This window comes from Aedes albopictus, chromosome 1 (assembly GCF_035046485.1).
Source record: "Aedes albopictus strain Foshan chromosome 1, AalbF5, whole genome shotgun sequence".
NCBI classification, from domain to species: Eukaryota; Metazoa; Arthropoda; class Insecta; order Diptera; family Culicidae; genus Aedes; species Aedes albopictus.
In genome coordinates, this window is record NC_085136.1 from 75,124,620 (window position 1) to 75,149,662 (window position 25,043).

Consider the following 25,043-nt stretch of genomic DNA (forward strand, 5'->3'; position numbering starts at 1 on the left):
CATCCAAATCCATTCAATTCCCAATTCAATTCAAATCAAATCTAAATCCAATTCAAATCCAATGCATATCCACTCTAAATCCCATCCAAATCCAATCTGAATTCATTTTAAATCCCATCCATATCCATTTTAAATCCAATTCCAATCCAATTCTGATTCAAAACCATCCAAAACCTAATTCATATTAAACACGAATTCAATTTATGTTACATGCAAATCGAAAATATTTCAAACCCTAATGCAATCCAAATCCGAATCAGTTTAAATCCTGTTTTCGTATCAAAACTCGTTTCTTACTTTCCGTTCATTTGTTTGCTTCTTCTAGGCGTTTCAAACATTTTTCTCATGTTTCGTGTGTTTCTTCATTTCTTTCCAGCCTCTTTTTTCCGCTTTCCCCCTTTTTGTTTTTTTTTAGCAATCACCGTCTTCGTTTAACATCTTTCTATTTTTTTTCCAACGCATCTCAATACCCTTCTCTTTCCTTTGGCTCATCTATTTTTTTTGCCTTATCTTTTTGGCTTATCTATTTTTTTGCCAATCTATCTCAATACTCTTCATTACTTTTCTTCGGCTTATCTATTTTTTTGCCTCATCTCTTTGGCTTATCTATTTTTTTGCCAATCCATCTCACTACTCTTCTTTATTTATCTTCGGCTCATCTATTTTTTTGCCTCATCTTTTTGGCTTATCCTTTTTTTTTGCCAGTGGATCTCGTTACTCTTTTCTTGTTTTCCGTTCATCGTTCTTTCCATTTCTCCATCCCCCTTTTTTTGTTTTTTTTTACCAAGCAGCAACTCGCCTTCCGTTCATCTGCTTTTCGGTTCCACATTTCCAAGCATCTTTCCTCGCTCAAACTCAAACCTATTCACCGGAGCCTCCATCCTGCCATCAGTTCACCATTCCTTTCTTCTGCATCCTGCACTACAACTGTTCACAACTCCACATTAGCCAAACTTTCACTCTGAGCACCGATACAAATTACTTCTTTTCTTATTTGCCTGCTCACAATTGCCACTAAATTGGATAATCTGTATGAAATCGCCTACCGGCTGCACCATTGTCGTAACGAAGGATGATTTCAAAACCACATCCGATCGGTAAAACTTTGGTTACTAGAATGCCCTCCATCTGTATTTCTTCCAACACGCGAACCTTTGTGACTATACCACTACATTCACAGTCCGTGCCTCGATCTTGACTCGTTCCATTGTCTTGTTTCAGGCCGAAGCAAACTTTCGTTAAGTTTTGCGTGTTCGCCACGTTTCCACACTGATTTGCTAGGGATGTCCAAATCAGCACGCTATTTTCAACACACACATAATGAAATCACAATGTTTAATTTACAATTCTAATTGCATCCACCACAGGTTTGTTTGGAGATGAACCAGCCTCGGGCTGAAAATCTCCCTAATAAAGCTAATAATAATAATTAGGTTTGTTGGTGTAATAAAGTATGCCGCTTGCCAGACAAAATACCTAGAAACTTTCGGACAAAAATGATCATTTCTAAAAACCTTAGTTTTAATCGATTATTTTTTATTTTATCCTTTATTAAATACGATTACTATTTACAACATGTTCGGATCGTTCTCCTCCTCGTTCAGACCGAGGAAAACATCCTTCGTTCCTAGCAGTTAGTTACACACTTGAAATAATTCGCCTGGTTTATTTTCTCGTCTTTTCTCTCTGTCTCTGTCTCGTTGAGTGGTGTCAAACCGAAACATTATGGTTCGGTTGTGTTAGTTCCGGGGGTCTCCTAAACCAATTTACAATTACATAGGGGGTAGTGTTTAACTAGACAGACAGTGTGATTTCCTATAACGCGCGAAGCTGGTCTGATGTAAGCGCGCTGCGCACGCATTTTGCGTTTTGATTTCCCTAAATATTGGCCTTAAAAATGTAAATGTGTCTAAACGAGTCTAACAAACATTAATTGAGGGGGAAAAATACTGAAATGCATTTACTTGTTTTTTTTTTTGTTTCCTAAATATTAGTGTTGATTCCTGACGGACGTACGGTTAAGATCGAGAAAACCTACTTGAGTGGGTTGGTGGTGCGCGTGAATTTACCTTTGATTTGCCTTTGTAATGGCACTCTAATTCTACAGAAGAAGAAAATCGACCCGGGGTAGTAGAGAAAACAGTCAACTTAGTTTTTTTCCTAATTCAATTTCCTAATAAAAAACAACGATAATTGTTTGCTTGCTTTCCTAATTGTCCACTAGAACTCGATATTGCAACTGCGGTTTCGTTTCTCCTAATCTTTGTCTCTTTAAATCTTTCTACATGTTAGTGTTTGTGTGTTTCTGTTTGTGCTTATACGTCTGTCATTTTCCACATGTTTTTTTTTCATTTCTGTTTCAAAGACTTCTTTCTAACAAACTCTTTGTAAGAGAGGTGAAGCCTTTGCAGATTTCTGTTTTTTTCTTCGTGATACTCTTCTTATTTTTTCACTTCAGTTCCTTGAAGGCTAACGTTAACAATACGCAAAGTGATAACAAATTTGGAAAAAAGTCGCATCGTTTCGAAACAATGGTACACGAACAAACACGAATGAACGAACGGTAATAAATTAACGACTTAACGACGAAATAGTAACATAAACAAAGCCTTTTCCGGTGGAAAAGAGAGGAAGAGAGGGAGGGATAGGTAAACAGGGGGGTGCAACGGGTAGCAATGTCGACCGTGACTAAACGTCATCCGACGAATTGTCTGGAATGCTTGTGTGGGTGTGTGTGTGTTTTTGTGTGTTAACCTTTATGTGTTTGCGTTGCGTGGGTTTAGACGCGGTCAAGATCGGATTCCCATTTGAAAGTTTTGCTCGAAAGGTGATTTTTTTCTGAAAGAAATTTCCTAACTTTTGTCATGCGTTTGTCAACTTAGAGGGAAAATAGGTAAAACAAGGGAATAAACAAAAAAAAAAAAGCAAAAACGCTTGGTAAATCACAATCAAAATGAGAAGAAAATTTCTTTCAGTGTGTGACTAATAGATGTCGAGTTGGTGCACATGTCAAACGATAAGTTGGTTAAGAATGGTTCATGCCTTGACTATCGGTCGACCTATAACTGTCTAAAGTGCTTTTGGTTTTAATGATTCTTTAGGAATGGATTCCTGCACTGAAAAAAATGTGAGCAACGTTCTAAAAACTAGTGAAACTAATCGATAATAAATAAATACGTACAACATTGTAGGAGAAACTGTAGGCGAAATTTAGACAGGGAAAAAAGAGAGGGATTAGAGCTCTTTAAGAGATGTCATCTGAAGTAAATGGGTGGTCACTCCCACAGTGGGCTCATCAGAACCCGGCGACCCTCGTCCTCGTCGCGGCGGTCCTTGTACGGTCCTTCCATTCTGATAGTGATTACCATTCGACGGGGTCAGTAGTGGCGATGGTCGCCACGGCGTCCATTGCCGCCGCCGCCTCCGTTGCCTCCGCTGCCCATGATGTTCGGTTCCCGGAAGTCTCCGTCCCGGCTGTCCCGGTGGTTGCCGCCGCGGCTTCGCTCCTGGCCGTCGCCTCCGCGGTGGCTGCTCTTGTGGTGATGGTGGTGGTGCCGTTTCTTCTCACCCTTGACGCACACGTCCGATACGACCATTTCGGAGCCATCCCGTACGGCCATGCTATCCCGGGGGTAGTCCCGGCTCCGGTTGGACGACAGGTTTTCCCGGGATCTGTCGATAAAAAATCTACAGTAGGTGAAAAGAGCTCGGTCAGAGAGGGTCGGTAGCGGTTGTTGGTCGGTTAAGCGTTGTTGGTGTCCAAGCGTTTGTGCGTTCGTGCGAGCGTTTTGGGTATGTGTTTGTGTATGAGTGTGTGGTGCGTGCGAGCAATCGTTTGTTGTGTGCTTTGTAAGTGTGCGTGAGAATTTGTTTACAGGTTAAAATAGTTGAATAAATACGATGGTTGTAAATCTTCCACTGACATTGCTTCATATATTTCCCTGGGGACTTCTTCTGGAACATCTACAGAAGTTCCCCGTAGATTTTTATCTACTGACGATGCGAATGCTATCAGAGATTACTACAAGAGTGGATATTAATAGCCTCCAGGATTTTCAGCAAACAATCTTCCATAAAACCTGAATATCCGATGCCTTTTGATAAGTTTTCGACAGAGTAAGACAGATTATAGGCCCAGCTAGGGCCAAAATACTATATGCGACGCTAAGAAGTTCATTAGCCTGCAGAAAAACGATGAGCCTTCCTGTTTTGTTTTGTAGTAGTAGTTTCAACAGGTTCTGGGGCGAGAGACGCAGTCCTGGTTTCAAAAATTGTTTGGCATCTGTTGTTGACATGTCAAAGTCCAGCGGCGCCTTCGTGGAGTAGGTGTGGAATTGTTCACTTCACAGAACAATCAAGATCAGTCAGGAAATCAGGTGCTTCTGGTATGAACATAATTGGTCAGGCACGGAACGAAAGCTGTTCGCACAGCTTCAATCATTGAACCGAAAGTGGTTTGTGCATGGAAGAACGCTACGCTGAACTACAAAAAATTACATTTGATGCTAAATGTGGACTCTATTGCCGTATGTTTCATAACCGTCTGGATAAAGTGTCTTGCAGTTGAAGGAATCAAGAAGCGCGCTCGGTAACCATCGGAATTAAGTGACATTCAGTTGAAAGATCCGAGAGCCGTGTTGGACGACCGTCTAAATAAGTTGATTTTTCAGTTTATGAAACCGGAAGACGTTTGTCCAGTCTAGATGAAGTGATCTTCAGTTGAAGGAACTAAGATGCACGTGTTGGACAGCTGTTTGAATGAAACATCAAGACGAGCGGGCTAAAATTACGTTCCGGCAAACCGCTGAATACGTTCAACATCTGTTCAACAAATTTAATGGGCTCTGAGCACAACCTCCTCGAAGGAATTTGTACATCGCTTGGCCTTTCTGTTTCATAGACAACCAAGGACTCACAAAAGCGTCTACGCACAACGGCTGGAAGCAGGAGGCAGCAAATTCGTTTGCCAGAACTGGGTTGGCGAAGACACCGCAAACTCAGCTAGCGCAAGAACAAAAGCAACATATGCAAGAGCCGGAGCAGCAGTAAAGCGCGTGGTCGAGAGTACCGAAACTACCAAGGGTAGAGGCAGCAACACAACTGAGATGAGCTGCACGATTACGTCGATAATAGAAGCAAAGTGCACAAGGACATCAAAGCGTTGGTTAGTGATTGAGATCCAAAGGACTCGTGGATCGTCAGTGACGGAGTGGATGAATATGGCACTGTGAGAGCCGAAACAGCTGAGGCTGCCTGTGTGGCAACCCTAATATCAGAAGCGCCAATGGAAGAACCCATTTCAACCGCTGAGGAAGTCAGTGTCGTAGGGAAAGTATCTCCCAGAGGATGCCAACTACATCCTTCTAGACGCCGAAGATGCCAAGGGCTTCGCCCGAAAAAGGGAAGTTTATCAGGAGGAGAAATAAAGCCGAAGCTCTCATCGTCAAAGCAAGCGACGACACGTATGCGAAAGTTCCGCGCATCATGCGGACAAATCCCGATCTAGGAGCTAGGCGCAGAAGTGCAGAAAATCAGCCGCATCCGTTAATGGAGAAATGTTCCTGGAGTTAAAAAGGGATCCCAAAGCCAGCACAGCTCCTGCTACAGAGAGCTTACAGAGAAAGCTATTGTAGTAGGCCTTGCCGTTGCGTAAACTGTATTATGTCATAATTAAGAACACCGGACTACGAACTGTACGTCTTTTTTATAAGTCCCTTCATTTCAGAAGTGGGATGGAACCGTGAACTTTCTGGAACTATTTCATCAAAATTAGATGTTGCCTTTCAAGAAATCATCACGAAATCTTGAAGATCTACAATTGCTTATGGAAAAAGTGAAATGCCTGCGGAACGACAGTGGATCTAGACGCAGACCATATCCGGCCATTACTCTCGGACGATGTCGGCGAGACGAGTTACGAAATGGGATGATACAGAAGCGATGCGATCATCAGGTAAAGATTTGAGCATAAGTGATGCATTATAACATCGAAGACTTTGTCGACGAGTTGGAGCTTAATGGAAAATAAAGTTGAAGCAGTCTTGCACATCGAGGACGATGTGAAGAATCAAGATGGCCGAACTGTAGTAGGCCTTGCCGTTGCGTAAACTGTATTATGTCATAATTAAGAACACCGGACTACGAACTGTACGTCTTTCTTTATAAGTCCCTACACTATGGGCGACTAGGTCGAAATCAGAGCCCTGTGCCCGGAAGCAACCCTTCCCAGAGAAAAGACTCGGACTGATTTGTTCATTAATTGAAATATTTTCAGAGTGATTACTATAAAAGTAAAACGTGTATAAACTAACTTTATATCATATGTTTGGATTTAGAGTCTGCCAAATGTTTATAGCATGAAGGCTTGAACAATCAATCCGATGACTGTCGGGCTCTTTTGTACCTACATCTGACACCGAAAGAAGTAGACGTGTTTCTCCATGCTCAGAAACAGTGACTTAACCTTAAAAGGGAACTTTCCTTCCGATCAGTCTCGCGTTTGTTTTGCCTCGTGGTCCGCCTTCTGCCGTGAACTTTTTTTAAAGTATAAAACCCGAAATTAACAGGACGAGGTCACATCCGAGGAAGAATTTGGCTTAGCCAACTTAGGGGCAGCGTGAGCTACGTAGGAGAAGTCCAGAGGACCATCCGTATAAGAAATGGACCTTCTGACACGAAGGTGGCATTTATAAAACTGACACCCTGGTTTGATGAGATCAGTAAACTGGAGAATAAGTGAGGAATATACCCATAGCGACCATCAAGCGATCCGGTACCGTATTACTTACTTATGAGGTGGAAGACAACGAACGTTGATGAGGAAGTGTTCGAGGACGCTCAGTGACTGGAGAACAACTCATAGAGCCTTAGCGTAGGCCAGCTGATAGCTACTCTATCCCGAGCGTGTGATGCAACCATGCTGCTGTACCCAGGTGTCCGGAAAAGATGAAAACCACTATCGAAGCACTGTTCCAGATGCATGAACCGGCGATCTGGCCGCCCATATTTTCCATCGACCAGGATGTCGATGACGAAGAAGTAAGTGTAACGAACGAAGAGTTGGTGGCGTTAGCAAAAGACTTGCCAACCGGAAAAGCTCCAGTACTGGATGAAATTCCTAGTGTAGTTCTAAAAACGGCGATCTGCGAAAATCCTGATATGTTCAGGATACAGGATACAACAATACAACATTGTATTCAGGAAGGCTGTTCCCCCCCCCCCTGGAAATGGCAGAAGTTAGCGCTGCTACCGAAGTCAGATAAACCTCCCGGTGATAGGCCGATGGCAGATTGTTGTAGAGAGCGATCCTAACCAGTCTCACAAAGTTACACGTAGAATAAGAGCGGTATATCAGAGATGCAGTTTGGGTGTCGGAAAGGAAGATTCACTGCAGATGCCATCAGAACGGTTGTGGCTGCAACAGAGAAGAGGGTCGCCGATTCGTTACACCGATTGAGGGTGCCTAGAGCATCTGTGTCAGATTCCGGCAAAACAGACGCCTGAAAGAGGAGTGAGGCTATTACGGCGGACGTTCCACAGGGATCTATATTAGACCCAACCCTCTGAAATGCCAAGTTCGATGAGGTATTGCAGCTGAACCTTCCCAGGGGAGTGAAGATCGTCGGCTTCGCGGACGACGTGGCGCTTCTTGTGATCGGGGAAATCACGACAGGAGTCGAAATGCTGACCACGGAGGCGATAGACGCGTGGCTTGCAACGGCCTCCGTCCCGTTAAAACTTTGGCAGACCTCCTGGTTTGTTCAAAACTTGCCACCCTAAGCAATAGAAGTGCTCTCAGTTGAATCTTCCTGACTAGTGTCAACCGGCTCTGGACACGTTACCCCATGAAGTTCGTGTTCAGCCATTTCATTGCCTCCCTACATGCAAATATAACCATAACATCTCAAAGACGGCTACTTACGACGACCGGCTACATACGGAACCGAAGAAGTTAACCAGGGCGCGAACCACACGGAAACTACAGCAGCGAGTGCTAGCAATAATGCCATATGGAGCGAGCTCGAAAGAAATCAACAGGAGTGAAGCTGTTAGTACACAGGGTCAAATATCTGACCAACAGGCACTGTTCAAGAGCCGAACTTGGGTGAGGCGAGGAAAAACGTGAACGAGCTGTTTGTGAACGACAGACACAACGGGCACCTAAAGATCAAGCAGCTAGTGGCGAACATCAAAGCTGCCGTAAAAGCTGCGGACGCGTAAAACGCGAGCAGAAGACGCCCAAATTGAGACCTGAACCAGCTGAAGCCAATAAGAAGAGCTCTGACGGAAGCCACGGTATGGGCTGCGGTGGAAACTCCGGGGACACCGAAGAGCCACCGCTCGGAGAAAAAAGGTACGGACACGCCTGGAGGTGAAGAAGCTCCGCCGACATAAAAAAAACGGGTCAACAGACAGCGGATGGTGCACCGTTGAAAACCAGCGGGTGAAGAAGAAAAAGAAGGTGAAACCAAAAAAGAAAGAAACATGTCGACCCGGAGAAACTCAGGGAGACTAGCAAGGGCGATGCCCTTTTGTCGAAGCGAGCTACAAAGCAACGTACACTGCGCTTGAAAAAGTAGGGCGAGAACGTGGTTTACACACGGCGCACGCAGAAAGGTGAGATGATCGTCGAGGTGAAGAAAGACCCATCCGTCAAGTGCTTGGCTTACCGGGAACTCATGGCGAAGTCTTTGGAAAGTGAGGCAAACGTGGGGTCTTTGTCACAGGAGGCGGTACGTGAGTGCAAGGATCTGGATGAGATTACGACGACAGAAGAGGAGCAGTGGTTTACTCTAGATGAGCAGTGTAACGTGGATGTACCGATGCAAATTCGGATAACGAAGGCGTTTGGAGGTACCCACCCAGTCGGCGGCCATTCGTCTACCCTTAGATGGGGACCGGCAGAATGGAAGCCGGCAGGTCGATATGCACTCTGAGAGTCACTCCTCGAGCTGGAAAATAGTTGGAGAGATGCTTCGAGTGCATGGAGTTCGGTCATCAGGTGAGGAACTGCAAGGGTCCTGATAGGTCCAAAACGTACTGGAAATGCGGCGGAAGTGTTTATGTTGTCTGTATAAACTGCATAAAGCAACCGAGATGCGTGCTCTGCTAAACGGAGGATGGCAATGACCACAATTGCAGAACCTTACCGAGTTCCTTCCGATAATGGTAACTGGATGAGGGATTAAGCAACGATTGCGGCAATCCAAGTTACGGGAGGACTCCCTAATCAAGAGGTTGTGGATAATGACGACAAAGGTTTAGTTATCTCAAAAATCAACAGCGTCTTCGTGTGTAGCTGTTATGCTCCTCTACGTGGACGATAGGATGAACACCGGTCGTTATTGGTTATTGGATTTAAATGCTTGGGCCGTTGAGTGGGGAGGCAGGCTTGTCCAACGTATATGGTTATAATCTGCTGAAAGGCCCTGTGGAAGTTGAACGCGAAAGTGTGCAACGAAGTCTATGAGCATATTTCGTATAGACGGCTGGGAATCCGTCATTGATGTGACATGCTGCAGCCTTGCGCTGATGAATAAAACTAACTGACAAATGAATGAGAAGTACATGCATAGTGACCATTACAGCGTTGGTCGGCAACAGAAGATTTCTAAAAGATTCTTTATGTCGAAGTATTTCGAGCAGACAGCGACATTCCCGTTAAGAAGACTGTGGAGCTAACGTAAACAGTAGCGAGAGCATGTTGCAGTAAATTGAGACGAATGTCCGTCGGCGTAGACTAGTGGAATGAAACGCTACCTATCTTAGAGCCAGAAGATGACTTCAAAGAGCAAGATCTGAATCCTTTAGCGAGGAACACTTTCAATAGGGAAATTGTACTGAGCAAGTGTTACAAGGAGCTGTGATGAGAAGTAGACGCCAATCCATAGGGTCAAGCTGATGGTGAAAATTTTGGGCCCAGCGACACCAGCTGGAATGCGCCCTGACAAGCAGGAGGTAATTGTGAACGGTGTCTTTCGAAGCACACACTACCGTACAGTGGCCAACTCCGTACGGCGATTGAGTCTAAAGGTGAGCTCTTTACAATAGCATAAAGAAGTGAAGAAAGCCCTCGGTATGGATGGTATCCTCAACATGGCATTGAAGACGGTGACCCTGGTCTTACGATACGGATGACTGTCATTGTGAATACGGAGAAAACGTTAAAGCAGAAGAGAAGAAGTGATCGGTACTGCGTCGTGCTTTTGCTATAGATGCAAAGAACGCAGTCTTGGTCTGGCCTATGACTGTCTCTAGGTCTCTGGATAAAGTAACTAGGAGGCGTGTTGAATAATCGTCTCTAAGTGAAATTCAAGGAGCTGGAGGAGCTAAGACACAAGTTGAATAACAGTCTCTGTGAAGTGATTTTCGGTTGATCTAACCAAAAGGCGTGTTGGATAATCGTCTGAATGAAGCAATCTTCAGTTGAAAAAAAAAACCAAGAGTCCCGTTGCCGTGTTGATAACCGTTCGTATCAGTTGAATAACCAGAAAGATATGTTACACAACAGTCTCCATGAAGTGGTCTCTGGTAGAAGACAGCAAGAGGCGTGCTGAACTTGTGGATGAAGCAAATATCAGTGAAAGGACAAAGAGACGTGTTGGACAACTGTATTGGTGAGGTGATCTTCGGTCGTAGGAATCAATGTTGGATAATCGTCTTGAAGAAGTATCCTTCAGTTCAGGAACCAAGAGGTGCGTTTCTGTGTTGTGATATTCGGTTGAATGAACCAAAATGTTTGTTGGCCAGCTGTCTGCGTGATGTGAACTTGGGCTGAAGGTACTAAGAGACGTGGTGGACGACCGTCCGAATGGGTTGGGTTTACGTTGATGACACCAGATGATCTGTAGGATAACCATCTACTTAGGTGAAGTAACTTTAAGTTGAAAAATTTAAGAGACCACTGTTCGTTAGGACACATCGAAATTCCCGGTAATCTCTTGACGGACTTCACACTGAGAAAAAATTCGCATCTGGATTTGCTTTAGAGCACTTAACTTTCGAAGCATGAAATTTCGCATAAATTTTGAGAAAAAAACCTTTTTTCGGAAAAGGACATTTTCTAACGTTCTTTGGCACCAACAATGCGGAGTCTATGAGCGCATGGATTGACTACAGCGAAGGACAGAATCCATGGAACTGATAGACAATACGGAACAACTGAGTTGATCGGATGAAGCTAGTAAGTTGCACTTATACAGGGAGATAGAGAACCCGAATGGAAAGTTCTTCTGTCGCAATCCGAAAAAAAAATATACACACTCAATCCAGAATTGCCTATTCAGCACTTTTTTGACGAAAATAGAACAGCAGAACTATTTCGGTAGTTTCGGTAATCGATTTTACTGAGGTTCAGTACACCAACTGTCAAAATCTGGTGCAAAAGGTAAACAATGCAGTATATACAGTAGACGTTCGATAACTGCAACATGTTTACGTTTCACTTAGCGAACGAAAATCCGATAACTGCAACGCCTGACAGTGTCAACAAGCCATCAATTGACGTAAAATGAACGAAAAATTCATTCGACTGTTCATTAGGGCTAACATGGCGCACCATTTTGACGTTTGGCGGTGCGATAACTGCAAATTTGTTGCACTTACCGGACTTGCAGTTAAAAAGCATTGCAGTTAAACCGTTTGCACCGACCGAACGTCTACTGTAGCTGTATACAGCTGTTCTATTTTTGTCAAAAATTTACCGAACACGTGTGTGTACAAAAAAATAAGTTGTGGATTCTAGTTCGAAGTTTACAGTACAGTAGACGTTCGATGACAGCAGCATGCTTACGTTTCACTTAGCAAACGAAATTCGTTAACTCTGGAGCTCGATTTGAATAGGTCCTATGTGCTTTTGTCGATTAAAAATTCGATCAGTTGGATTCGCGTATTATAGCGAAAACCGTTGAAATTGAACAAAGTACATACATACAACAGAATCCTCACAAAACAGGCTTTTCGTTCCATCATTAAAAGTCTTCAAAATATCTTCCAGATGGCTACAATAACTAAAATAAACTGATCGAATTTTACATCGACAAAAGCACATACGACCTATTCAAATCGAGCTCCAGAACTGTATCGCTTGGCAATACACCACGCACGACACCTTAAATTCGTTAGGGCTAACTTGGCGCATCACTTTGACAGATGGCTGTTCGATAACTGTACATTCGTTGCACGTGCCGTACTTGTCGTTGAACCATTTGCGCCAAACGTACGTGGCAACTGCTGGCATCACTTACCAAACAATGTAATGTCTGACAGAGTGCTTCATTTAGGCTAACTTGGTGCGTCATTTTGGCCGATGGCATTTGTTGCACGTACCGTACTTGCCAGTGAACCATCTGCACCGACTGAACGTCTTCTGTTCCTGAACGGAATAGAGAGCGTGGCAGCAATTGAGGAACGTTTCAGTCAATTTGATTGTGTGCTGTATGTGGATATGCAACCTCTACGATAGGGCTAACTTTGCGGTGATATTGGTGCCCACGGTGGACCTGTTCAACGTCTCCGCGGCTCTTCGGACGGTCGGTGTAGAGAGTTCATGCACGTATCACTCAAAACATGATCGAATATGTCAGCAAAAGCTAGCTATTTGAGCTAATACTAAATGTACAACTTTGCAAACAGATGTACATTGTACATCCTAGGATGAACTTTACTGTCATGAGCAGATTTCAGGATAACCAAAAGCCACCGTCAATATTAAAGGAAATTTCCAAAGGCATAAGTTTCTCCAAGAAGTTACTAATGGAATTCTTCAAAATTTTGACTTGGCACTCTTTGTAATTTCTTCCATTTGTTTATTTGAGAGTTCTTACGAGAACTCATTGGAGGGTTCAAGTAAAATTTTCCTCAACAGTCGTCCTAAGACTGATCAAAGAATTTTAGGCAAAACGAACTGACAGATCTCAACAAACCATCAATCGACGTCAAATGAACGTGAACTTCATCCGACTGTTCATTTGGGCTAACATGGCGCACCATTTTGATGTTTGTTGGTGCGACAACTGCAAATCTGTTGCACTTACTGGATTAAAGTTAAGCAATGCTGTTATACCGTTTGCACCGACCAAATGTTTACTTTACTGAGGAGTTGCCGAAGCGAAATGTCACTCGTTTATATCTTTGGTCTGTTTCAGTTTACTACTGATACTCTTGGTTTTACTAAAGAGGTTTAAGAATATCCCTTGGGGCTTCTCGTGAAATTGTTACCCAAGACTTGCTGTACAACTCTGCGTCTTGGCCCCCTTCTCCACTTCCTCGTCTCTTCAAACCCACCCGGTGCGATGTATTCCCAGAAAACTAAACCCCTGGTGAGCTTTATTTTAGCTGTCAAAAGGGCCAACTTGGCGGCTAATCAAGAGTGCCACATCGCTTGATGTGCCTTGTGGTTGCTTGCCTGCTACTGCCAAGTTAGCCCTCCTGACAGCCTGTTACTGTGCGTTACGTGACGTGACGTGCGTTGGATGGGTGTCGTGCAGCGTGTTTCCAGACTTCAGAACTCAACTCACCTGTCCAGATCGCGTGACCGGCTGCCGCCGAGGTTCTCCCGCGAGCGCGACCGGCTCGGCGGTGGCGCATCCATCGTTTCCTTCCGCTTTAGGCCGCTGCTGTGGTTGCTGTTGCTGTTGTGCCCTTTGGAGGCGGACTCGTGCAGATTTTCCCACGCCTGCCGGTAGTACCGGTTGAGGCCGTTGCGCGACTCCGAACTGGAGCTGGAGAACGACGCGACGGTGTTGCAGTCCGGCGAGGCTCGGTGCCGGTAGTGCTGGTTCGCCTGGCGGTTTCTGGAAGAATGGAAGCGCTTGTTGGTCTCTCTGCCGTGTCTTAACATGGTGTGGGTCGGGGTCATCCGCGGGGGGTATTGGAAAACAGAGAAAACAAAGAGAGAGAAGACGGGAAGTGGGCGGTGGGCTTGGACTTTTCTCGATTTTTTTGCTGGTTGGCTTTGACGCAGAATCGCGGGTGAAAATGGTATGACATAGGAATTTCAGTTTTACTAAGAAGAACTTTGAGAAAATGAAAGAGGAAGTTGGAAGAGTAGAAGAGGGAAAGGATCGATCGCACACCGTCAGAAGCATCTGAGGTCGACATCAGAGCGGCGGGTGTTCGACTGGCGGTGTGCAATTACGGAAACTGTGGATAGCCGTAGAAGAATACAGTCAGCGGTGGTTTGGTGCAGTGTGTGAAAGGTTTCGTTTACTAGAAGACTACAGCTACGGGTGTGCGCTATCTAGTGGTGGGCGTGCGTTTACGACTACGGAGATTAGGTTGATGGAAAGTGGAAGAAGCGTTAGGCGTGAAAGCAAGAGTTAGAGACAGAGAGTAGTGAGTCAAAATAATGGAACTAGGCGGTAGGTTCTTACATTGTATGGTTACGAATTTGTACGTTAGTATTGGTATGGTTATGGCACGTCGTTTGATTAAGGTAGTGTTTGTAATAGTGGTGGTAATGGCGTCGGAAGAAACGCAGATGATGGTGAAGCAGCGACGAACGCTCCCGAGCTGACGGATCGATACGATACGCCAGCGGTGGCTCTGTGCCTTCGAGCAGTCTGAGAAGTGATCATAACGTGGACTGCGAATCGGGGCGACGGTAGTATTCGATTGTGGATGGTCGCCGGTAGAACTGTGGTGACACAGCTAGGCTACTCACTACGGAATCGCTGAGTTCTGCGCTATTCGAGAACAGCCGTATGTTACTGGCCTTGGAGGTGGTGATTGAGGTCGCTGTTTGGGGCGATGGTGATAGGGCTGGCGAAGGCGTAGACTTCTTCGGCCGTAGAAACCGTGGTCGTTCGTCTTCCCGCTGCTGATGATGCTGTTCGAGCTGTTGCCGACGCCGACGTCCATAAGCCGTACCAAGAATGTCACGTCGTCCGACGGTCTGATCCGGGAACGGTAGTGCCAATACAGTATACCAACGCGAGGGCACGTCCTTGCTCGAGCCCTTGGCTGCCTTTTTGTCTTTCTTGTTCTTGTTCTTCTGGTTGGACGTTGGGGCGTTGCTGTTGTTGTTGTTGTTCAGGTCTCGGGCCTTGACAATGTCGGAGAAGTAGTACTTTCCGGTTGTGGCGGTGGTCGTGGGAGCGCCATTGTTGGTAGTGCCAGAAGTGGCTTGAGAAAAGAAGCGGCGAGCCGCTGGTCGTAGGGAATCGGCGGCCCTCGGAAGATAGCAGCGCATCGGGATGCTACCGGGGCTGCCGATCGGATAATCCGGCGATGAACTGGGTTCATTGATTACGGGGTTGGTGTTATGAAGATTTTTGTTTTTCGGGGATTTAGTTTTTGGCGGGATGAGCGAGGTTTTGTTTCGGGCAGGGCATTAAACAATAGATTAATGGAAATCTTGTTCGATTGGTAGTTTGATTCGAGGAAGGAGAACCAGAGAGGGATAGCCTGAGAGGAGGACAGGGAGTTGATTGAGCCTCTCAGTAGATGAAGCCACTGTCCCATTTTCTCTTCGCACTCCGGAGAGCGAGAGGCAATGCAATCTCTTGCGTGAGCTGCTGAGCGTGGATAGAGGTGTGAGCGTGAGCGCATAGAAGTTTGAAGGTTGATAGAGACAGTAGTGTTGAAGAAGACAGAGAGACTGGACAGTGTTGATAGCAGGAGGCAGGGTGACAGTTGAAATCTCTCGTGACTTGTGACCGTGCGCTTGTTGGAAGTTGTTTCGGGGGTAGGTTCTGGCGGAGGTCTTCTCGATCTTTGTCAGTACTCAGTGTTTGGTCAAGGCCTCACGCCGAGTTGTTTCTCCCCCTAGACGCCCTAGGAGTAGGAGAATGTATTCTTCTTGTGTGCCCTCGCCGTTGAATATAATGTATTCATTCTACCCAATAGTTGATTGTTGGTTTTTTGGTTTTTGGTTTCGGTTGATGGTTATTTTTGATTGTGGTGATGGTGGTTGGTGGTTGTGGAACACAGAACAAAATGCGGGAAAAGGAGGAGAGGTACTTTTAATGGTCGGTTCATATGATTTCAAACACATTTTTTGATGTGGTTATGTGATGAATGTGTGCGTGTGTTTATGATAGATGTTTGTTCGAGTGTCTATTGTTTTGGTTTACTTCTTGCGGCAGTATATAGAGTCAAATGCGTTCAAAAGACTGGAAGTTAGAGAAACAGATAGTTCAGAGATAAAGTAAAATCGCACGCAGTCGTAGAGAAAGAGGGAGAAAAAAGAAACGACTCGATAGCAAGAGTACGTGAAACGTGTGAGTGTATTGGTGAACGTGCTCTCGTTTTGCCAGTTCTCTCCGTTTTATGGAGTACTTGGATGGCGGCGTTCGTATTGTAGCGCACGAGTGTGAATGGGCGTGGCTTAAATCTAAATATTAAAACCAGAGGAAAAAAGCAGTGGCTGTGAGAGGAATCAGGTGTGGTGTTGGGTTAGGGATAGGTTCGTACATGCAAAGGAAGGTATTGTTTGGTAAAACTGCAACCACGGAAACAAAGAAGTTAAAGGATAGCTGTAGCATTTCTTGCAGAAGGACAGGATAGGGAGTAACTAGGGTAAATCAATCAGCTTTAGTTCGTTTTGGAAACGGTAAGCATCTAAACTCGGATGTGTGACTGTGTTTGGATGTGTGCATGCGGGCGTGTCACAAAACGGGTTTTCGCTTGTTTCGGATGCACCGGTTAGGTTTCTTTCGGTTTGGTTTTGGATGTGGATGTGTGTGGTTGGTGGTAGTGTTTTCATGTATTGGTGAGGTCGGTTCATAAACAAGCAAATCACCTTCGCACTACGATCACAATGGTGGTAATGACGGCCGCTAGGAATACGAAACCACCGAAGGCGCCGAGCGCCACGATGGCTCCGAGATTGAGGCGGGCATTCTTGGCTTCCTTCCGATCGCCGGAACCGGAGCCAAGGTTCGAGTTGCCTCCGATGCCGCCATAGACTCCGCCGGTGCTTTCGGCGTCCGAGTTATCGACGGCGAACGGTACGTTGACCTTCGGCGATTGATCCTGCCGGATGTTGACGGAGCCTGCGATTTCGTTGTCTTGCGGGTGCTGCGACAGGATAATGTCCTGCGGGGAACGCGAGGTGGTAGTCTGCCGTGTACTGGTCGTAGTGGGGCGTGTTTGTAATGGTGTTTGTGTAGTGGTAGTGGTTGTTGTTGTGGTAGTCGGAGTAGTGGTTGGTGGTTCGTAGTATGACGGCCGTTTCGGCGGTGGTACATGAGCGCCTGGGATCTTTGGTATTGTGTTCTGGCCGGGGCGGTACGGTTTACGCGAGGGTCCCTCTTCGTGACCCGGGCGGATTTCTAGAGGTGGGAGAGAGTAATCCTCGTTAGTACCGACGTAGAACCCGTCTAAGCCGTCACTATCGTTACCGTCGTCGATCTCGATGCTGAACAGCGGCGACTGAGTCGTAGACGTGGTTGTCGTGAACCGGCTAGCTGGTCTTGTTGGTCTTCTCGTCTGAGGTCGCTTCTGTGTGTACTGGGTGACCGGAACCGTCGTGGTCGGTACAATCACAATTGGTGGACGAGTTGTCGTTGGAGGGGGTGTTGTAGTCTTGGTAGCCGGATCTTCAATGCATTTCGGTAGCAGGTTGCTCCACTGACCGGTAGCCGTACAGACAATGTTGGTGTCCGGAGATTCTGGAATGTATCCACGGTTGCAAACAACCTCCGCTCGGGATCCGTAATCTGTGCCGTTCGGTGCCACTACAACTCCGTTCGGGAACAACGTCGGCAGGGGTTCGCATTCGATAACTTCGCAGCGTGGTGGCGGTCCGTTCCAGCGTTCGTCGATGTCGCAGGTCAACAAAGCTCGCCCAACCATTTCGTAGCCTTCGTTACACTTGTAGTGAACCGAGCTCAGATAACCGACGGATCCGTTCACCAGATCGTAGTATCCATGCGGAATGGCCGCAGGTAGACCGCATTCGATATCTGAAACGAAGAATTCCGTTTATTTGGAGCTACAGAACCCGCTTCCCCTATACTTACATTTACAAACGGGAGGGAACTCGTTGTAGAATCCAGTTTCCAAACAGGTTCGCTGCGATGGTCCAACTAGCAGATGTCCTTCGTCGCAGTTGTATTCAACGACGGCGCCTACGTCGAAGCCCTTCGGGGCTACCATGGTCGAGTTCGGTGGCTGCTCCGGGCGTCCGCAGGCCTTAGGTTCTGAAATGTTCACCCATACATGAAACCCAGATCTTCACCTCTTCAAATAATACTTACGATGCTGACAGATGAAGTTCAGCTGGGTATTACAGTTGGTATCGCTCCACAGCCATCCCTTGGATCCGTCGTAGCGTGCGCAGTCCTCGTCACCTCCGGGCAGATTCCAGAACGACACCGACACGTCATCGCCGCCGATCCACTTCCAGCTGTTCCGATCCTGGGTGTCCCGCACGGCTCCCATCCAGTACTGCGAAGAGGTATCGCTCCTGTGACGGCGCCACAGCTCCCAGCTGATGAAGCCCTGCAGGGCCGGGTTGCTCTCGTTGATCAGCGTACCGCCACGGGATCGGCAGAACGCCAGTGCGTCGCGCAGAGTAGCCGGCTGCCGGCTGTAGAAGATGTAGCACTTTCCGTTGTAGGAGGCGGACGCACCCGGGGGCATATCGCGGAACGCCGGACACCGCTCGATGGGTAGGGCCTGATCGGTGTAGACGAACGCTTCGCAGATCGACAGCTGGCTCGGGCCGCTCGTTTCCAGATGGACCGACACGAACGCTCCGGGCATCGGCGGGTTGCACGGCAGGAACAGGGGCTGTCCTTCCTCCAGGCTACCGGTAAACCGATTGCAAATCGGATTCGTACCCAGGTCCGGACGGTTGTTGCCCACCCGCACCACGATCGTCGCCGGTTTTCCGTTGCCTGTTGATGGAGGAAAAGAGATAGAGAAGAATGTTACATCTGGATGAAATATCCTTCGGTTGAAGAAATCAAGAGGCGTGTTAGATAACTATATGGATGAAATAACCTTTAGTTCAAGAAATTGATAGACGTGTTGGACGACCGTCTGGATCAAGTTAATGAAACCAAAAGACGTGTTGGATGACCGTCTGAATGGGCTGGTTTTTACATTTGATGACACCAGAAGTACAACACGTCTGGATGAAGTGATCTTCGGTTGGAGCAACCAAGAGTCGCGTTGAATATGTCTCTGGATGGAATAACCTTCAATTGAAAGAAACCAAGAGATGTGTTGGACAACCCTCTGAATGAGCGGCCTTCAGTGAAAGAGATCGGGAAAAGTGGTGGATTGATCTCTCAACTTCTGCTGTTTACATATCTTTATACTGGCCGATGGTCACCACTTTTCCTTCTCAGGTTATGGGCCCAGATCCGTGTCCCTGCACATGTATCAACCTTGAGAAGGGATGGACGCGTAAATCGCGTTACGCGTCTAGTACTAGGTATGAGAAAATAGACTACAATGAGGCGTCGGGCTGGGATACTGAGAAAAGGATAAACAGGGCATATAGCACTAGTAGCGGTGATGCGCCACTGGATAAACAATGCAAACGAAACAAACGATCAAAATAAATCGAAACTTTAGTCTTGTAAAGTATTTCACACGAGTAGGTTGCATATAGAGGCTTGCAGCGAAAACCTAACCTAAAAGAAATCCCATACGATTTGTAAACATTGCCCTCAAATTTTTTTTGAGGGCAAGGACGGCTTTATGGACCGACGCCGAAGGAAAGAAAGAGAAGGAGACAGTGATGACGTCAGCGTGCAAGCGCTCATTTGTATCTGTCCTCGTTGACGAAGGATTTCGGCCTGTCCGTCCGGACACTACATTGATGTTAGCTGTTTCAGCTAGTATTCATCACCGTGTTTCCCATTACCCATTGTTAACAGCGAAGACTTCGGAAAGAACGCTCCACATCAATCATGATGCATCCACACAGTCAGTGGTTGCTGCTCGATTATATAAAGAATTCTTCGCGGCGCGCAATAAGTCATACAACGGCATCGCGATCGCGCGAAAAACCTTACGTCATGGGCGCTAATTTCTCGGCTTCCGCGAACTTTGCCTGGTCTGCCCGAGCCCGGGCTTTGTTGGCTTTCACTTTCTCTATTTTGCTTTGCACGAACGCGATCGGACCACCACCGCGGTCCAGCCAGATCGAGACCGAGACGTCCGAACAAACGAACGATCGCGATCGTCTTGGTGGTACGATCTCAGGCGCATGTCCGCGTTCCTGCGCAATGATGGCGGAAAGGATGGCGCGGGGCGGAGGGTTTCGCGTAAGCGAACGATCGCGCGTCAATTTATGCGCGATCGTGCGCGGTAATTTACCGTGCGGAGGAAGGTATCACTTCGCGCGCTCTTTATGATGGTAAATACCCTAACCACCCCAGAGCAGTTTCGTTGCGATGTGCAGACGAATGTGGTGCCGAGTTTCTTGCAAAACGAAAATGGGAAGAATGTCTAAACGAAAACAGAAGAATGACCTAATACCTCTAATGCCTCCGTATCGGAGAAGCTCCCATCAGGAAGGTTCTCACGACGGCGATGGTTACCTACAACAAGCAGGTATTGCGGTTTGTTTCATCATTGTCAGTTATCGGGGGAACAGTCGTGTGGAACTTGAAGGGTGATTATTAGAGCGTAGAATTTCTTTCATCGCGATGTCTTCCTCGACCAAGTCGCTTTCGTTATTTATTGCGGCTTGGTCGAGTTCTTGGTTCGAGACAGGTGAAAGGGAAGTGATGGGTTTGACGAAGAAAAAAAAATGAAGTACTTTCCCTTTAATGGACGAGGCAGAGTCTTCCATACTGAAAACCAAATTTCTGATTTTTGGCCAAATTCATCCAAAAATTCTGCTCATTCTGATACACGTTACTTTTGTAGTGTTCTCAGCAAAGTTGTTCGGAAGGTCATGCACATCATAATGGCAAGCAGTTTGGTTCGCAATTCTGCCGCTAGGAGACGCTAGTGAGCATGGAAAAATGAGCATTTTTGACTAGCTTTATCTCGTGATCCTGATAAGTAGGGACAATGGAAATTCGCGATTTCGCGAAAGCCGCGAAATCCGCGAAATTGGGCAATGGTTGCGAAATTTAAGAAATGCCGCGAAATGACGCGAAATCTGGGAAACTTCAGAAAATAACCTCAAAATTCCGCCAATTTTAAATTTTGAAACATAAATTAGCTGATAGCTTTTAGCAGTGTAAAGTAATTTATGATTCAGAATCTGGCAAAATAAAAGTTTAATGTATTTCAAATCTACTTCTTTCTGAATTTTCATCAAATTTGTTACTTCTTCCGTAAATTTATGATAACTCCTCTCAAAATCCAAGTGAACGATTCATTTTGCATGCGAAATTGGTGTTTTCTTCAACGATACGGTCAAAAATATGGTGCCGCGAATTCGCTGCGAAATTCTCAATGTTGGCCCGCGAAATTTGAGAAATTTTACCGCGAATTTCCATTGTCCCTACTGATAAGATAGAAAGTTCAAGTCTTCGGCAAAGTTGTTCGGAAGGTCGTGGGCATCATAATGCCAAGCAGTTTGGTTTGCAATTCTGCCGCTAGGCAACGCTAGTGAGCATGAAAAAATGAGCATTTCCCAATGACAAGCAGTTTATGAAGTAAACCAGACCTGAATCACTTGAATATTAAGTGAATCAGACCTGAATCACTTGAACATCAAGTGAATCAGGCCTGAACTGCCGTGCGCAGCATAGTTGTCCCATGTTCTATGGGAATCCCTATTAACATGGGACAACTATGCTGCACACGGCAGTGAATCACTTGAACATCAACTGAATCAGACCTGAATCAATTGGATAAAAAATGACTCAGATCTGAATCATTAGAACACGGAATAAATCAAACTGAATCAATTGAATTTGAAGTGCATCAGACTCAATTTCAATCTCTTGAATATGAAGTGAATGGAACCTAAATCACTTGAACATGAAGTGAATCAGACCTGAATCACTTGAATATTATGTGAATCAGGCCTGAATCGCTTGAATATCATGTGAATTAGCCCTGAATCACTTGAACGCGAAGTGAATCAGTCCTGAATTATTTGAATATCAAGTGAATCAAGGCTGAATCACTTCAATATTAAGTTAGTCAGACTTTAATCACTTGAATATCAAGTGCATCAGGCCTGAATCCCTTGAATATGAAGTGAATCAGACCTCAATCACTTGAATATGAAGTAAATGGATCTTAAATCACTTGAATATCAAGTGAATCAGTGAGTGAACCTGAATCACTTGAACATGAAATGAAACCGACCTGAATCACTTGAATATCAAGTGAGTCAGACCCGAATCACTAGGATTAAAATGGCACAGACCTGAATCACTTCAACATGAAGTAAATCCGACCTGAATCACTAGAATAATAAGTGAGTTAGACCTGAAGCAATTGGATTAAAATGACACAGCCCTGAATCACTAGAACATGAAGTGAATCAGACCTGAACCTCTTGAATATGAAGTGAAACAGACCTAAATCACTTTAATATGAAGTGAATGGAACCTGAACCACTTGAACATGAAGTGATTATCAAGTGAATCAGGCCTGAATCACTCGAATATCAAGTGAATCATCCCTGAATCACTTTAACATGAAGTGAATCAGCCCTGAATCACTCGAACATGAAGTGAATCAGACCTGAAGTATTTGCATATCAAGTGAATCAGAGCTGAATCACTTGAACATGAAGTGAATCAGACCTGAATCACTTGAATATCAAGTGAATCAGGCCTGAATTGCTTGAATGTCAAATGAATCAGCCTTGAATCACTTGAACATGAAGTGAATCAGTTCTGAATCACTTGAATATGAAGTGAATCAGACCTGAATTAATTGAATATCAAGTGAATCAAGGCTGAATCACTTGAGTATTAAGTTAGGCAGACTTGAATCACTTGAAGTTCAAGTGAATCAGGCCTCAATCACTTGAATATCTAGTGAATCAGGCCTGAATCACTTGAATATCAACTGAATCAAACCTGAATCACTTGAATATAAAGTGAATCAGACCTGAATCACTTGAATTTGAAGTGAATGGAACCTATATCACTTGATTATCAAGTGAGTCAGACCTGAATCACTAGGATTACAATGAGACAAACCTGAATCAATAGAACACAAAGTGTATCAGACCTGAAGCTTTTGAATATGAAGTGAATGGAACCTGAACCACTTGAATATGAAGTGAATTGGACCTGAACCTCTTGAAATTGATGTGATTAAGAACTGAATTACATGAATATGAAGTGAATCTGACTTGAATCAGACCTGAATCACTTGTATATGAAGTATATCAGACCTGAATCACTTGGATTAAAATGACTCAGACCTGAATCACTTGAATATGAAGTGAATCAGACCTTAATCACTTCATTATGAAGTGGGTCAGACCTCAATCACTTGAATATCATGAATATCAAGTGAACCAGATTTTAATCGCTTGAATATGAAATGAATCAGACCTGCATTACTTGAATATGAAGTGAATCAGACATTCACACATAAATATGAAGTGAATCAGACCTGAACCTATTGAATATGAAGTAAATCAGACCTGAATCACTTGAATATGAAGTGATTTTTGTACGATTCTAAAAAGAAACCTTAAACGAATCAGAAAAAAATCCACAGACGATTTTGTCAATGATCCTAAGATGAGTCTGAAGATAACACTATTAGGAGTCTGAACAGAATCATCAGTAGATGATGAAATGAGTCTCCAGTGAATCCTGAATTTTGTCAATTTCAGAGGTGAAACAAAAAATTTCGAAAGAATATTTAGACGACCCTAGATCTCCAATCTATTCTTTACGACTTGACGAGACTAGCTTTCTAAGTTCACAAAAATCTGTTGAAACTCTTAGAAAACCTTCTAGACAGGAGTTTTAAGGAAAACTACAAGAAAAAAAAATAGGAAATTTATATCGAAAATTTTCATATAGGATTCCTGAAACAGTTTTGAGAAAGGTGTTAATTTTGATCTTTTTTTTTTTAATTTTCCAAGTGCAACTTTCTGGTGAAGTTTGTGAATAAAATTCTGATTCAACTATTCGGCTTTAAGAAAAAAAAAAACACCGCAGAGAGACAGTCAGCTACGGTATGGTGAAATCATACATATATCTGTAGGTCGGCTCCAGAGACGCGTTCCCCTCCATTTGGGAAGTTTTTGCCATCCACATTTGACGATTCTGAAGGAAATCTCCTGCGATTCTTAAATTAACCTTCTGGTGATGTTGAAGAGAATACATGGGCAATTCTGAAGACAACTTTTATATTTTTATAATAATTATCACCGACAGATACTGAAGAGAATTTTTACACTTTTCTATACTAGTTATTTCAAGTTAAGTTTTAGGAAAAAATCGACTGAAATACTGGAAAGTTTGTGTAACACACTATCAAAAAAAAAAATGTAAAAAAATCAAAACAAAACATAAAAATTATTCGGAATGTAGAAAGAGAATCTTCATACAATGCTGAATAAAATCTTCTCACTATTCTTCACTAGTTATTTCTAGTTAAGTTGGTGAAAGAAATTCGACTGAAACTCTGAGAAAATTGCAGGCTGGACCTTTGAAGGAAATCAATAGATTCCTGGAATAACTTTTAGTGAGTGTTTATTTTTGTTTTTTTCATTATAAAATTGAAGATACCATTCTCTGGTGGAGTTCTTGAGAGAGATTCCAATTCATATACCTGTTCGATTCTCGAACTGCAGAGAAATTCGTCGCGAGATAAATTTGGGGGTGGCGGTATACATGGAGTATTTAAAATCTTCAGAGTCTCCTATTGATAAGTTTCAGAGGTTTTTGAAAAAAAAAACTTTCAGAATTTCAATCTTCTGTGGATCTTCTGTTAATCTTGAGGTTACATCTTCCAGTGGTTTCCGAACGATACTTATGTAAATCATCATTTAATTCTGAAGGAGAATCTTCACACTATTCATGACATGAAATGAACCTGAATCACTTGATTATGAAATGAGTCAGACCTCAATCACTTGAATATCATGAATATCAAGTGAACCAGATTTTAATCGCTTGAATATGAAGTGAATCCGACCTGAACCT

General features: G+C 44.5%; 1 protein-coding gene across 11 annotated transcripts in view; it reads right to left on the reverse strand.

Moving 5' to 3' along the window:
• Positions 1-1,515: 1,515 nt before the first annotated feature.
• The window catches only part of LOC109422059 (uncharacterized), a 255,013-nt gene continuing 231,485 nt past the window's right edge, over positions 1,516-25,043 (reverse strand). Inside the window, exons 4-9 of one of the 11 annotated variants that reach the window (XM_062844861.1) lie at positions 18,201-18,842; positions 17,964-18,143; positions 17,343-17,906; positions 16,742-17,273; positions 13,518-13,832; positions 1,516-3,687 (exon numbers count right to left, since the gene is read on the reverse strand). In XM_062844861.1, coding sequence (XP_062700845.1) covers positions 3,378-3,687; positions 13,518-13,832; positions 16,742-17,273; positions 17,343-17,906; positions 17,964-18,143; positions 18,201-18,842 — 2,543 coding nt within the window. In that variant the 3' untranslated portion in view covers positions 1,516-3,377. Of the gene's footprint in view, positions 3,688-13,517; positions 13,833-15,404; positions 15,836-16,741; positions 17,907-17,963; positions 18,144-18,200; positions 18,843-25,043 lie in introns of those variants that run through there. The other 10 variants (XM_062844862.1, XM_062844864.1, XM_062844857.1 and 7 more) reach the window with 10 other exon arrangements.